At 53.9% G+C, this 13,586-nt stretch overlaps 1 protein-coding gene across 1 annotated transcript in view; it reads left to right on the top strand.

Moving 5' to 3' along the window:
• DNAH2 (dynein axonemal heavy chain 2) overlaps positions 1–13,586 on the top strand; it is a 139,805-nt gene that overhangs the window by 17,236 nt on the left and 108,983 nt on the right. Inside the window, exons 6-10 of the mRNA XM_048517805.1 lie at positions 608–718; positions 5,825–6,063; positions 6,263–6,454; positions 6,941–7,098; positions 12,148–12,235. Coding sequence (XP_048373762.1) covers positions 608–718; positions 5,825–6,063; positions 6,263–6,454; positions 6,941–7,098; positions 12,148–12,235 — 788 coding nt within the window. The remainder of the gene's footprint in view (positions 1–607; positions 719–5,824; positions 6,064–6,262; positions 6,455–6,940; positions 7,099–12,147; positions 12,236–13,586) is intronic.

The raw sequence follows: 13,586 nt of genomic DNA, 5'->3' as shown, positions 1-13,586 counted from the left end.
CCACATAGCTTGGAGGCAGGAGCGCTGACCCAGCCTAGCCCAGTCTTGTCAGACCTCAGAAGCTATGCAGGGTTGGCCCTTGGATGGGAGGCCACCAAGGAAGTTCGGGGTTGGTGTGCGGAGGCAGCCAATGGCAGCCCTTCTCTGTTTTTCTCATGCCTTGAACACCCTGTGGCAGGGGTGGCCAACCTATGGTGCTCCAGATGTTCATGGGCTACAACTCCCACCAGCCCCTGCCAGCATGGCCAATTGGGGCTGGTGGGAATTGTAGTCCATGAACATCTGGAGCACCATAGGTTGGCCATCCCTACCCTATGAGTCAGCTGCAGTTTGACGCTCTTCCCACCACTGCCATGATGGCAAGAAGCAAAGTAGGATGGTGGGAACTGAGGCTTTCATGAGAGGCTGAGGATTGTCTTTACTGGTTTGTGTTTCTGTTGCTGCCATGGACTTGCACTGATACAAAAGAGGGTCTCTCCTTCCTGCCTGTCTGCTGAGGCAGGGCCACGAGGGGTCCCTTCCTTTCTCAAAGACCCCGTTCGACACCTGCCACCGTCCTGCTTTCTCCCCTTTACAAAAACTCTCCTCCATCTTTGTCTGTTTCCAGACACGCGCTCTAAAATGAGGGGCCGCACGGTTCTGTACATCCCGATCGAGGCCCTGGCCGCCAAGCCCGAAGTCGCCGTCAAGGACAAAGCCCTGGTTCGGCGGCTGGAGAGTGAGTCGGCTGGCGGGTCTCTGGGGATCTGGGCTGGAGGGGAGGGAAGAAGGGTAACCGGATCAGCGTAATGGGAAGGAAGCTGACGGGGACGATGGTGCATTAGCCGAGGCTCGGACCTTAAGTGAATTAACCCCCAGCCGCATATGAGCTGTATCCATCATCCCCAGTCAGGGGAAACTGATTTGTCAGGCAGCGAGCGTTTGCAGGATCCCGCGGCGGGGGTTATTAGTTCTGCCACCGGCGTTCAGGGAAGGGAGAAGGGGCGAGGGCAGGCCAGGCCTCCGTCCAGCCAACCGCCCGGCACGTGCTGCCTTTGGGTGAAATCCACTTCCCTCCCCACAGGACAAGGGATGCAAATAAAGCTAATCGGGGTGTTTGCAGGACTTTTATCGGAGTGCTTTGCATCAGGACGGTCTCCTGATTAGTTTGGTAACTGGACAAGGTGCCCAGGTTCAGTGAGGTGGAATCCTGCCCTCCCCTCCTTGCAAACTCTGTTGGGGTGTTTTGGATTTCTGAAGAATGTTTCACCTCTCACAGGCTCAACCTTTAGCATGTGGCTATTGAAGTGGCCAGACCAGAGGATTTTCAAGCTTTCTGTCCAACACCTACCCCGTAAAGCGTAGGTGTCAAACTCGTGCCCCTCCAGATGTTATGGACTACAGTTCCCATCATCCCCTGCCAGCATCATGCTGGCAGGGGATGATGGGAACTGTAGTCCATAACATCTGGAGGGGGCACGAGTTTGACACCTGTGCCCTAAAGGGTGACGACTTCGCCTTTTCAAAAGGGAAGCGTGGTGTGCTTGGTCACACCAGCATCTATCTGTGGCGGGGAAAGGATTTCTCCAGGCCTCGCCCCTTGGAGATACACCCAGGCACAACCTGAACTGGTGTTCATTTTGGAAAGCGTCAGGAAAGCCTTGGAGGGTGATAAGGTGGAAGAGAATATGAAACACCCAAAATAGTTTTTTTTAAATTGATATCCATCTGGAACGGGATTCTTTTAGAGATCTGTCCTGGCCTTTTCTTTCCATGTGTTGTGAGAGCTTTTCCATGTGCCTAGGGGGAAGGCCATGACCTTCGTACTCCAATCTGTTCATCTGCCTCAAGGCAGGTGCTTTAGGAGGCAAAGAAGTCAATTCCCCCCCCCCCCCTTTTCTCTTCAGGAACCGCTTTTAACCTCTGAGTGCACTTCAGAGGCGTGGGGTAGGGGAAAATTCCCACCGGGAACCACCCATTTCCTCTCTTTCCCGACAACTTTTGTGGTAAAAGTTTCCCTTAATGAAGAAGAATTGAGCCCCGTGAAACTCTGCTGCCAGATGGTTGTATGTCTGAACACGAGATGCTGAGTGAGACCGTTGGTCCCTCAAGGTCAGTCCCGGCTGCTCCAGGGGTCCCCCAACACTTTTTGAGCCTGCTGGGGGCGCCTTTAGTATTCAGCCTTAAAATGGCTGCCACAAAATGGCCGCCACAGCTCCCCTTCGGTCCCACAGTGAAGTCCCTTTTGCTTCAAAGCCATGTTTTAAAAAAATCCTCGCAGCCAATCAGAAGCCTCGGTGCTGAAAAGTGTCATCAAAGTTGCAACCGGATTATGGGGACCCTGTAGGATTTTCAAAGTAAGGGATATTCAGAGATGGTTTGCCACTGCCTCTCTGTAGCAACCCTCAACTTCCTGGGTGGTCTCCCATCCAAGTACTAACCGGGGCTGACCCTGCTTCATTTCCAAGATCCAATGAGAGCAGGCTAGTCTGGGCTATCCAGGTCAAAATCCCCACCTGGCACCACCCAAGTTCTAAAAACACGTGACAGGTACCCCCGGATACCACACTGGGATTCCTGGATGACTCCGACCAGCAGCGTCTCTCCAGCACTTCAGGTGGGGGGTCTTTCACATCCTCTGCCACCTGGCCATTCAACTGGAGATGTTGGGGGATTTACCGTGGGACCTACCCCACGAAAAGCAGAGGCTGGGCCATTAAGCTAAACCAGGGGTCTGCAACCTGTGGCTCTCCAGATGTTCATGGACTACAATTCCCATCAGTCAATTGGCCACGCTGGCAGGGGCTGATGGGAATTGTAGTCCATGAACATCTGGAGAGCCACAGGTTGCAGACCCCTGAGCTATACCCTCATTCACTCATTAACCAAGGAGGCTGGGGATTGACCTGGCGCAGGCCCTGTACAAGCACTGCAACAGGGGCCGGCCACTTCCATGCCCCTTCCGATGTGATTGGCTCCTTCCCAATCAGGTGGGGTGCAGAGGGCAGGGGTGACATTTCAAGGGCAACAGGGCCAGGATCAGTGTTGATTCTCCCATGCCCGGGTCATTTTACCCTCATCTGGGCTCTGATACCCAAAGAACCTCCCATCTGGGAGATAAGCAGTAATGTGGTGGTGGGGAACCAGACCCGCCATCTGTGCTCCCTTTCCACACTCTAAATTGTGCCCCCTCCCACTCGATGTGTATTGAAAGCCTAGAAAGATGTGCCTTTCTTTGCCATGTGTGCCTCGGGCCTTGAGGCCTAGCCTCCCCCCCACCCCCGCATTAACCTGTCCAGCCTCTTGACGTTGTGTCCCCTGGGCGTAGGGCTCCCTCCCTGCCCTGCAGGTCGAAAGGTTGGCCAGAGAAATCGCCAGCCAGATCGAGAGTGGCAGGCTCTTTTGTTCCGCCCTGCATAAATTTAATTGATTGCCTCGCTACGGACAAGGGGAAAAGATGTCGACTGAATTATGCAGCAAACGTGTCTCTATTAGGTGTAATAAGGCAGAGCCTTGACAAAGGTGTGACTCATTGCTAGTTATTTCTACCTCGCGCTCCTGGCAGCAGGGCCCCACTGGGAGAGCGGGCTGGCCCCCCCCTTGCCCGGCCTGCGTTATATCCTCACCGCCGGAGGGATGTTTGCATATTACATTCCGAAAGCGAACCCGTCGAATGGCGCTCGGCGCGCCTCGTAACCGGAACGAGCCGTGTGGAGCGACCGCCTGGTCGAGAGCCCCGGCTCGGCTGCGCAAGCGTGCCCGTGACCTGCAGAACCTGGGTTTGCAGTCGCGTGGCACGTGTCCGCCACGCCACCCTGTTTTCTGGGCTGTGGGACAGTCGGTTCTTTCCTCCATCTGCCTTGCTCGTAATGCTACATAAATTGCTGTTAATACCAGCTTTTACAGTGGAGGGAAATAAAAGGCTTTTAGTAACAACAGGTAATAATAATTAACCGGTTCTCTGGGCTGAATGAAGCCCTGACTCTGGGCGGCCGGCCCTGGTTCTCGAAGCGGGCGGAATTCAGATGGAGAGACCTCCTTTTTTTTGTGATTAGGGGAAAAATGATTCAGGCACAAAGGAAGGTGACCCATACGGCTTGAACATTAATTTCATATCTGAATGAGAGTTTTTGGGGACTCTTGTTCTAAACAATGTGGAAACGAGTCCCCCTTTTTAAAGTTTAAAAGCCTTCTGAAGAAAACTCCCACTGCCAAATGCAGATGGAGGATTTGAAAATTCACATGATGTCCCGTAATGAGAGCCCCGTGCGGCTGGCAGAGCCCAGCCTGTGATGTGCTGCGCGCATTAAAAAAAAAATCTTCCCATGGCTGGGTATTTTGCATGGCGAGGCATGCTTGGGTTAAGCATCCAATTGGCTACCTCAGGGTCGTCTCTTGTGTGACTAAAACCTCAGCTGTTATCAAGCACTTAGAGATACTTGGCTATTCTAATCCCTGGGCTGTGTGATTGTCTTACCCCTGTAATTTGGCTCAGGAACTGTAGCTTCCACGCTGTGATACTAACTCTTCCTAGATGGCTGCTCTGCCGCTATTAGCCTCTTCCATTTGGCGAGTGGGGGGGAGGTGAGGGGAGATGGGAAACTTGGTTAGCTTCCATCACATCAGACTTTTTCTTCTGAGGAGGTGCAGCCAGTCCTCGGTGCGGGGTTCTGATTTTGGCCTTGTTGCGCATCCGACAGTGTTGGGGGACCCCGTTGTTTCAGGCTCCCCCTGTGACAGACGTGTGGGTCTCCCCTTCCTCTTGGCTGCCCCCCTCGCCAGTGTGCTCCGAGGCGAAGCATTTGGGATCCATCAGACAACAAAACACAAAGTAGAAGGTAATTTTTGCACCAACCCAGACACGGCGACCAAATTCCCATATTTAAAGAGCGGGGATGACGAGGCGTTCAGCAAAGCCGCAGTGATTCGCATATGGAGTGGCTGGGTGCGTGTGCGGAAGAGCAATGCGAGAGTCAGACATGCCAGACTCGCTTGCGCCCTGATGCTCAAATGTTACTGCCCACATAAACCGAGCCAAATAGTCTGAGGGCCACTTGAAGGGCCTTTTCCAGAGGAGGGGGAAGAAGAAGAGTTTGGATTCATACCCCGCCTCTCTCTCTCCTGCAAGGAGACTCAAGGTGGCCTGCAAGCTCCCTTCCCTTCTTCTCCCCACAACAGACACCTTGTGAGGCAGGTGGGGCTGAGAGAGCTCTGAGAGAACTGTGACTAGCCCAAGGTCCCCCAGCAGGAATTCAGGAGAGTGGAAACACATCTTGTTCACCAGATAAGGCTCTGCCACTCAGATGAAAGAGGGGGGAATCAAACCCGGTTCTCCAGATCAGAATCCACCTTCTCTTAACCACTACACAAAGCTGTCCCCATGCCCCTAGGGCGGTGTGCCCAGTGGTGGGATCCAAAAATTTTAGTAACAGGTTCCCATGGTGGTGGATTCAAACTGTGGCATAGCGCCAATGGGGATGGGCGGGGCACGACAGGGGCATGGCTGGACATTCCGGGGCCGCGGCATTCTGGGGGCGGGGTTGTGGCAAGGACGCAGCCGCTGCGCCGGTCCTTGGGTGGGAAACGGATGCATGCAGGCGCAGGCTGCCACGCACGCCGGTGCACCTCCTGCTAGACTGCTTCAAGTTCTGCGCACTACTGCTGAGAGGAGGGGCGTAACTAAGGCAAAAATCACGTGGCAAAATCACCAATTAGTAACCCCCTCGGCACACACAAATAACTAGTAACCTACTCTCGGGAACCTGTGAGAACCTGCTGGATCCCACCTCTGGGTGTGCCCCTGGACTAGAGGATCCTTTGTGAGTTATTTGGTTTTTGCTTCCAGCTTCCATGATCCACTGGACCCGGCAGATCAAGGAGGTGCTGAGGGCCCAGGAAGCCATCGAAAGCCGAGAGAGCTCGGGCCCCTTGGAAGAGATCGAGTTCTGGAGGAACCGGTGCACGGACCTGTCTGAAATCAGCAAGCAGCTCTGCAAGCAGGGAGTCAGACACATTGAAACCGTCTTGACTCTCTCCAAATCGACCTACGTGTTGCCGTTCCAGCGACTCGCCAAACAGATCCAGGTGAATGTGCTGGGCTGGCATCCAGGTGGTGTTGCCGCCGGGAAAGGACCCTCCAGGTCCCTGGAAGAAGCAGTGGGGTCTCCTTCTTAGAAAGGGCTGAGGTCTGTCCCATATCAGCCAGGGGGCGGGCTCTCAGTCGCCGCGCCTTCTGTCCTGGGCCCCAGCGGCTCGGCTGACGCCTCTTTGCCGTTGCTTGCAGGATGGGTCGGAGCAGGCTCAGTCCAACCTGCGCTTCCTGTCTATCCTGAAAGAACCGTTCCGGGAGCTCTCCACGCTGCACCCCAAAGATATCCCGGAGAAGCTGCCCTACCTGATCAGCCTGGTCCGGATCGTGTGGGTCAACTCCCCATACTATAATAGCAGAGAGCGAATCACGGCGCTCTTCCGGAAGGTGAGGCTGCCCCTCTTTGCTGAACGGATCATTTGGCAATATTGTTTTGGCCAGCGGAAAGCACGGGATGGAGAGAGCCCAGAAGGCCAGGTTTAAATACAGTGCCAGTTTTTTGCTTGCGAGCACGCAGCATATAGGGTGCTGCGTGGTTTCCGGGCTGTATGGCCGTGTTCTAGCAGCATTCCCTCCTGAAGATGCCAGCCACAGATGCAGGCGAAACGTCTGGAGAGAACGCTGCTAGAACACGGCCACACAGCCCGGAAACCACGCAGCACCCCAGTGATTCCGGCCGTGAAAGCCTTCGACAATGCAGCATATAGTTGAAGCCGGCCTTGCCACCGACCCGTTTCTTTGACGTGCGCGCACAATCGCTTTGCACGAGTAGCAGCCCAGATTCGGCAAGGTTGCGCGCGCGCGCAAAGTTCCACGGGGGAATGCTTTTGCTGCGCCGAGGTCTCGTGCAAATCAAGCCAGATTTCCCTGCAGATGAGCAACAAGATTATCCAGATGTGCTGCAAAGAGATCGCCCTGGACCGCCTCTTCGAGGGCTACGTCATTTCCACCAGGCAGACTCTCCGCGGCTGCATCTCCTGCATGTCCTCCTGGAAGGAGTGCTACCTGTATGCTGCCCACATGCACAACAAGTAAGAGGGGCTGGGGTGTGGCGAGGGGGGGGGGAGTCGGCCTTCCGGGGGCTTCCCCAGACTACGGGAAATGCTGAGGTCGGAAATGGATGGGCGGCCTCAACGGAGACCTGCCAGAGGCAGCTCACCAAATAAAATGGCCCGGAAAATATCGCATCATCATAGTGTCAGCGCAGCAAAATTGTGCAAAGCGGCTTACACGGGACGGTCTTCAGGACAGAAGGACCATATAAACGGCATTGAAAAGGTGAACCCCTCCAGTGAAAGCCAGGATAAAAAGGGATGTTTTGGAACGTCAGTTAATGAACAGTAAGAGGAGCGGTGCCTCCACTGAGAAGGCCCCGTCTGCCTCATCCCTGCAAGCGGGAGTCCAGAGAGCAGGGCTTGGGACGGACCTCGTCTGGGGGAATTGCAGTGCTCAGAACAGAACCCAGCCTTCTCCTGGCCTCACCGCCAGGTTGGTTCTGCTCCAGGGCTTTCCTGGTTGTGCATCTACGGTCCTGGCTGGCCTTGCGAACTTAAGTGACATCTGCTCCTTGGGGTGAGAGGGAGCGCTGGACAGGCGGGTGCCCTCCCTGTGGCCAGGGAGCAAATGCGGGTTGCTTTGAGCTGGGGAAGTTGGCTTGTCTTGTGGGGTGGAGAGAGTTTTCTCAGCGAGGCGAAGGCGGCTGGCAAGAGGGATTCAGAGCGTCAGAAGAGCCCTGCTGGATCAGACCAATGAGGGCCCATGTAAGAACATAAGAACTAGCCTGCTGGATCAGACCAGAGTCCATCTAGTCCAGCACTCTGCTACTCGCAGTGGCCCACCAGGTGCCTTTGGGAGCTCACATGCAGGAGGTGAAAGCAAGGGCCTTCTGCTGCTGCTGCTGCTCCTGAGCACCTGGTCTGCTAAGGCATTTGCAATCAGATCAAGGAGGATCAAGATTGTTAGCCATAGATCAACTTCTCCTCCATAAATCTGTCCAAGCCCCTTTTAAAGCTATTCAGGTGAGTGGCCATCACCACCTCCTGTGGCAGCATATTCCAAACACCAATCACACGTTGCATGAAGAAGTGTTTCCTTTTATTAGTCCTAATTCTTCCCCCCAGCATTTTCAATGGATGCTCCCTGATTCTAGTATTGTGAGAAAGAGAGAAAAATGTCTCTCTGTCAACATTTTCTACCCCATGCGTAATTTTACAGACTTCAATCATATCCCCCCTCAGACGTCTCCTCTCCAAACTAAAGAGTCCCAAACGCTGCAGCCTCTCCTCATAAGGAAGGCGCTCCAGTCCCCCCCCCAATCATCCCTCAAGCTTACTTCTCTGCACTTTTTTTCTATCTAACTTCTATATATCCTTTTTTGAGAATCAATGGCTTACTCCAGGAGACTGAGAACACAGGACTCCAATGTAGTCCTGCACCCCCCATCTCACCCAGCAGTTAGGGCCAGCAATAGGGATCAGAGGCCGAGGCCTTCCCCTGACGTTGCCTCCTGGCACTAAGATTCAGAGGTTGGCTGCTTCCAAATGTGGAGATACCCTTTAGCCACCGTGGCTAGTAGTAGCAATTGGTAGATCTATCTCCCCCCCCCCCTGCCCGCCTGTAGATCTGTCTAATCCCCTTTAAAGCTGCCTGTTGCGTGTGGCCGTCACTGCACCCTCTGACAGTGAATCCCATATTTTAATCACTCAGTATGTAAAGAAGTATTTTATTTTGTCTGCCCTGAACCTACTGCCCACGAGACTCACTTGGATGCCCTCAGTTCTGCTCCTTTGGAAGAGGGAGGAACTGCCGGAGGTCTGTGCGTTTAATCCCTCTGTCGCCACGGGTGTTTGGATTGGTATTGATTCTGGAGCGTGTTTGAGCTGGAAGAGATGTGTGCATTCCCCAGGGGAAATGAAATCTCCCCCCAGCAGCTTCCAGCGATGGCAACTGCCTGCAGTTCTTCCGTCTCTGTGCTTGCGGCATCTTTATCACACGGTTTATGTCCCCTTCCACGTTCAGAGGCAGCCAACTGCTGGATCCCAGTGCCAGAAGATCACATGAGGGAGTGACCTCAGCCTCTGGGGGGGCGGGAGGGTGGTGGTGCCTGGATTGGCAAGTCCGCAGCAGGGTGGGATGCCTGCAGTGGTGGGATCCAAAAATTTTAGTAACAGGTTCCCATGGTGGTGGGATTCAAACTGTGGCGTAGCGCCAATGGGGCTGGGCAGGGTACGACGGGGGCGGGGCATTCCTGGGCAGGGCTGTGGCAAGGATGCAGCCGCTGCGCTGGTCCTTGGGCGGGAAACGAATGCACGCAGGCGCAGGCTGCCACGCACGCCGGTGCACCTCCTGCTAGACTGCTTCAAGTTCTGTGCGCTACTGCTGAGAGGGGCATAACTAAGGCCAAAATCACATGGCAAAATCGCCAATTAGTAACCCCCTCTCGGCACACACAAATAATTAGTAACCTACTCTTAGGTTACTAATTAGGAACCTGCAAGAACCTGCTGGATCCCACCTCTGGATGCTTGCCTTGAGAGGTATTTTCAGACCCGCGAGCCAGCTGAGGCAAGCCCCTCCTGATCTGGCTCAGTGAACCTCTCAAGCCACTTCAAGGGACCGAACATGGGTAGTTCGTGCCATCCCTGGCTCTGTGAACCCCTTGTTGGCTGCAAGGGTGGATCTGTGAGGAGGCCAGACCCAGTGGTGGGATTCAGCCGGTTCGCACCGCTTCGACAGAACCGGTTGTTAAAATGGTGCTTGTAAACAACCGGTTGTTAAATTATTTGAATCCCACCACTGACCAGCACCCTCTGTGTTTGTAGAGCGGAGCTGAGCATTGCCCTCTGGAAGCCCCCCCGGACTCCCCCTGTCCCCTGTCCCCAGCCCTTCCGGCAGCCAGTCCTCCTCACTTGGCTTCCTCCAGCACAGTCTCTTTCCTCCCCAGTTCCCCGAGCTGTTCTTCAGAAATAATGCAACATAATCCATCATTATGATTAGGAATGTCAGGCTTAAGTGGGTCCCTGCTCCTTGACAATTAAGTCTAAGTGTTACTTGTCTGCCTCAAATTTAAATTAGTGGGGCCGGATCAATATCATAAAAGATATAAAGACATTCGTTCACGCGAGCCCCGTGCTGATGCCAGGCAGCCGCGGCCGGGCGTGGATTAGGCACTTCAGCTGTGCTCCCGGGGCGAGGCCCCGTGTCTTCCCGGGCCTCTTTGATTAGATGATTTTCCAGAGCCCACTTGCTTGGTGGAGAGAGAGAGAGACAGAGGCATGGAGAGAAAGAGGCTGGGGAGGGGAGGCGGGCCACCTTCCGCCATAGTTGGTGAAAGTTCTGTGTGTATTTTTCCTCCCCTCTGTAAATCCAGTGGATCCTCTCCTATCTGGATCCTTTGATTCTCCTCCCGATGCATGGTCATGGTTGCCAAATGAACGGAGGCCAGAGTTCCTTGCCCCAGACATGTAGAGCAGGAGTCATAAGAACATAAGAACAAGCCAGCTGGATCAGACCAGAGTCCATCTAGTCCAGCTCTCGGCTACTCGCAGTGGCCCACCAGGTGCCTTTGGGAGCTCACCTGCAGGAGGTGAAAGCAAGGGCCTTCTGCTGCTGCTGCTGCTGCTGCTCCTGAGCACCTGGTCTGCTAAGGCATTTGCAATCTGAGATCAAGGAGGATCAAGATTGGTAGCCATAGATCGACTTCTCCTCCATCAATTAATCTAGACCAAGCCCTTCTTTTAAAGAAGCTATCCAGGTTAGTGGCCATCACCACCTCCTGTGGCAGCATATTCCAAACACCAATCACACGTTGCGTGAAGAAGTGTTTCCTTTTATTAGTCCTAATTCTTCCCCCCAGCATTTTCAATGGATGCCCCCTGGTTCTAGTATTGTGAGAAAGAGAGAAAAATTTCTCTCTGTCAACATTTTCTACCCCATGCATAATTCTATAGACTTCAATCATGTCCCCCCTCAGACGTCTCCTCTCCAAACTAAAGAGTCCCAAACACTGCAGCCTCTCCTCGTAAGGAAGGTGCTCCAGTCCCTGATGTAGGGCCTGTGGATGCCCCCAACATCTCACTTGGCACCCGCCAAGTGCTTCTGAGAAAGCGGGAGAGTTAGAACAAGAGCTTCTTCCTGGGATGTCAAGTGTTGTCATTAGAGTGGTGTATAACCGCACCCCATGACACTTTGTGGTCCTCTTGCAAGCACCCATATTATGACTGGCTCCACCTCCTGTGGCTGCCATTTTGTGATTGTTCCCGCCGCTCCGTGTCAGAGCCCCGCAGGCTCGACAAAGCTGGAGGGCCCGGAGCAGAGCGTATCGGCACTCCTAGCTTAAGGTGACCAGATGGTCACCTTTGTGAACCGGGACGGGGGAGGGTAAGCGGCCGCTGTGACAGGGCGGCAAATGGCAAGCCCCAGAAGGCCGTGCTCCTGCGGTCGTGCGCGTGGGAGGCTGCTGCACTGCCTTGCGCCCCAGAAGGCAGTGCAGCAGCCTCCCAAAAATCGGGACAATTTGAAGAACCCACGAGACGTGGGACAAATTGTTTAAAGGCGGGACTGTCCCGCCAAAAGCGGGACGTCTGGTCAGCCTATCCCAGGGGTAGGGAACCTGCGGCTCGAGAGCCGCATGCGGCTCTTCTGCCCTTGCACTGTGGCTTCACGAGCCAAGCCGCCGGCCCCATCCTTGCCCGCCCTGCAGGCAGCAGGGCAAGCGCACCAACTGCCCACGATCGGCTGGGCCCACGCCCTTGGGCTTCCCTCACTCGCCATGCGCCCGATTCAGGAGGCCTGGGCAGGTGTTTTCCTCAGCTGCCGGCAAGGGCCAAGTCAGCCGGCTTCATCCTTGCCCACCCTGCAGGCAGCAGGGCAGGCGCATCCATGTGCTTCTCAGAATGAACAGAGTAAAAGGTTAAAAAAAACCCTATATATATAGTGTTATCTTTATTTTAAATGTCAAAAATTATTTGCGGCTCCAAGTGTTTTCTTTCCCCGTGGAAAACAGGTCCAAATGGCTCTTTGAGTGTTAAAGGTTCCCTACCCCTGGCCTATCCTAACTGCGTCCCTCCTTTCCGTGGCAGGCTTTCCGGGAAGGGCTGGGTCCTGGACCAGACCAGCATCTTTGCCCAGGTGGATGCCTTCGTCCAGCGCTGCAAGGACCTCTTGGAGGTGGGTGTGACATCACCTGTGGAAGGCTAGGGTGGGGGCTGCAGCTATGCAGATGGTCTGGCCAGGAAGGCTAGAGCTCTTTGGGGATGAGGCGGCCTATAAAATCGAATAAATAAATAAAAATAAAAATAAATAAAGGTTGGTGATGACTGTGCTGCCCCCCAGCCCACCCCCACCCCCATCTGGAACGTCCTCTGGATCTGTTGCCTGGACTGGAGTGGGGGGCACCTCCCATCTCTGCACAGGAGGTTAAGAGCTCGTGTATCTAATCTGGAGGAACCGGGTTTGATTCCCCGCTCTGCCGCCTGAGCTGAGGAGGCTTATCTGGGGAATTCAGATTAGCCTGGGCACTCCCACACACGCCAGCTGGATGACCTTGGGCTAGTCACAGCTTCTCAGAGCTCTCTCAGCCCCACCTACCTCATAGGGTGTTTGTTGTGAGGGGGGAAGGGCAAGGAGATTGTCAGCCCCTTTGAGTCTCCTGCAGGAGAGAAAGGGGAATATAAATCCAAACTCTTCTTCTTCTTGTACAGTGTTGGTTTATTTATTTTATTATATTCTATTTATAGGCCGCCCTTCCCCTTGCGATTCCCCAGGGCGGATTCCAACATAAAACATAACAATAACATCAGAATGACACCACCCTTTACCCTGTAATAACTTCATACAATTTTCCATATGGTGTAAACACTCCAACAATTAAAACATTCCCTGAGTAGGCCCAGGATAGGGAGGGGGCTGTGGCTCACTGGCAGAGCCTCTGCTTTGCATACAAAAGGCCCCAGGTTCAATCCCTGACATCTGCAGTTAAAAAGACCTGCTCCTTAGTGATGCAAAAGGCCTCTGTCAGAGATCCTCCGCCAGTCTGAGTCAAAGAAGAAGAGTTTGGATTTTATTTATTTATTTGTTTATTATATTTATATACCGCCCTCCCCAAAGGCTCAGGGCGGTGTCCTTCAATGATAAAACAATTTAAAACATCATAATATATAATTTACATAAAATAATACATAAAACCAAGACTACAGATGGCTTCAACCCCTCCCTCCCCCCTTTATATCCCCCTCCTTTCTCTCCTGCAAGGAGACTCAAAGGGGCTGACAATCTCCTTTCCCTTCCCTGCCCCCACAACAAACACCCTGTGAGGTAGGTCGGGCTGAGAGAGCTCCAAAGAACTGGGACTAGCCCAAGGTCACCCAGCTGGTGTGTGTTGGGAGTGCACAAGCTAATCTGGTCCCCAGATCAGCCTCCACAGCTCAAGTAGCAGAGTGGGGAATCAAACCCGGTTCTCCAGATTAGAGTGCACCTGCTCTTAACCATTACACCACGCTGGCTAAACTATCACACCACG

The sequence above is a fragment of the Sphaerodactylus townsendi genome, linkage group LG15, assembly GCF_021028975.2.
Source record: "Sphaerodactylus townsendi isolate TG3544 linkage group LG15, MPM_Stown_v2.3, whole genome shotgun sequence".
In the NCBI taxonomy this organism is placed as follows: Eukaryota; Metazoa; Chordata; class Lepidosauria; order Squamata; family Sphaerodactylidae; genus Sphaerodactylus; species Sphaerodactylus townsendi.
The sequence above is the reverse complement of the archived record's forward strand: the minus strand, read 5'-3'. Positions and strand labels throughout refer to the sequence as shown.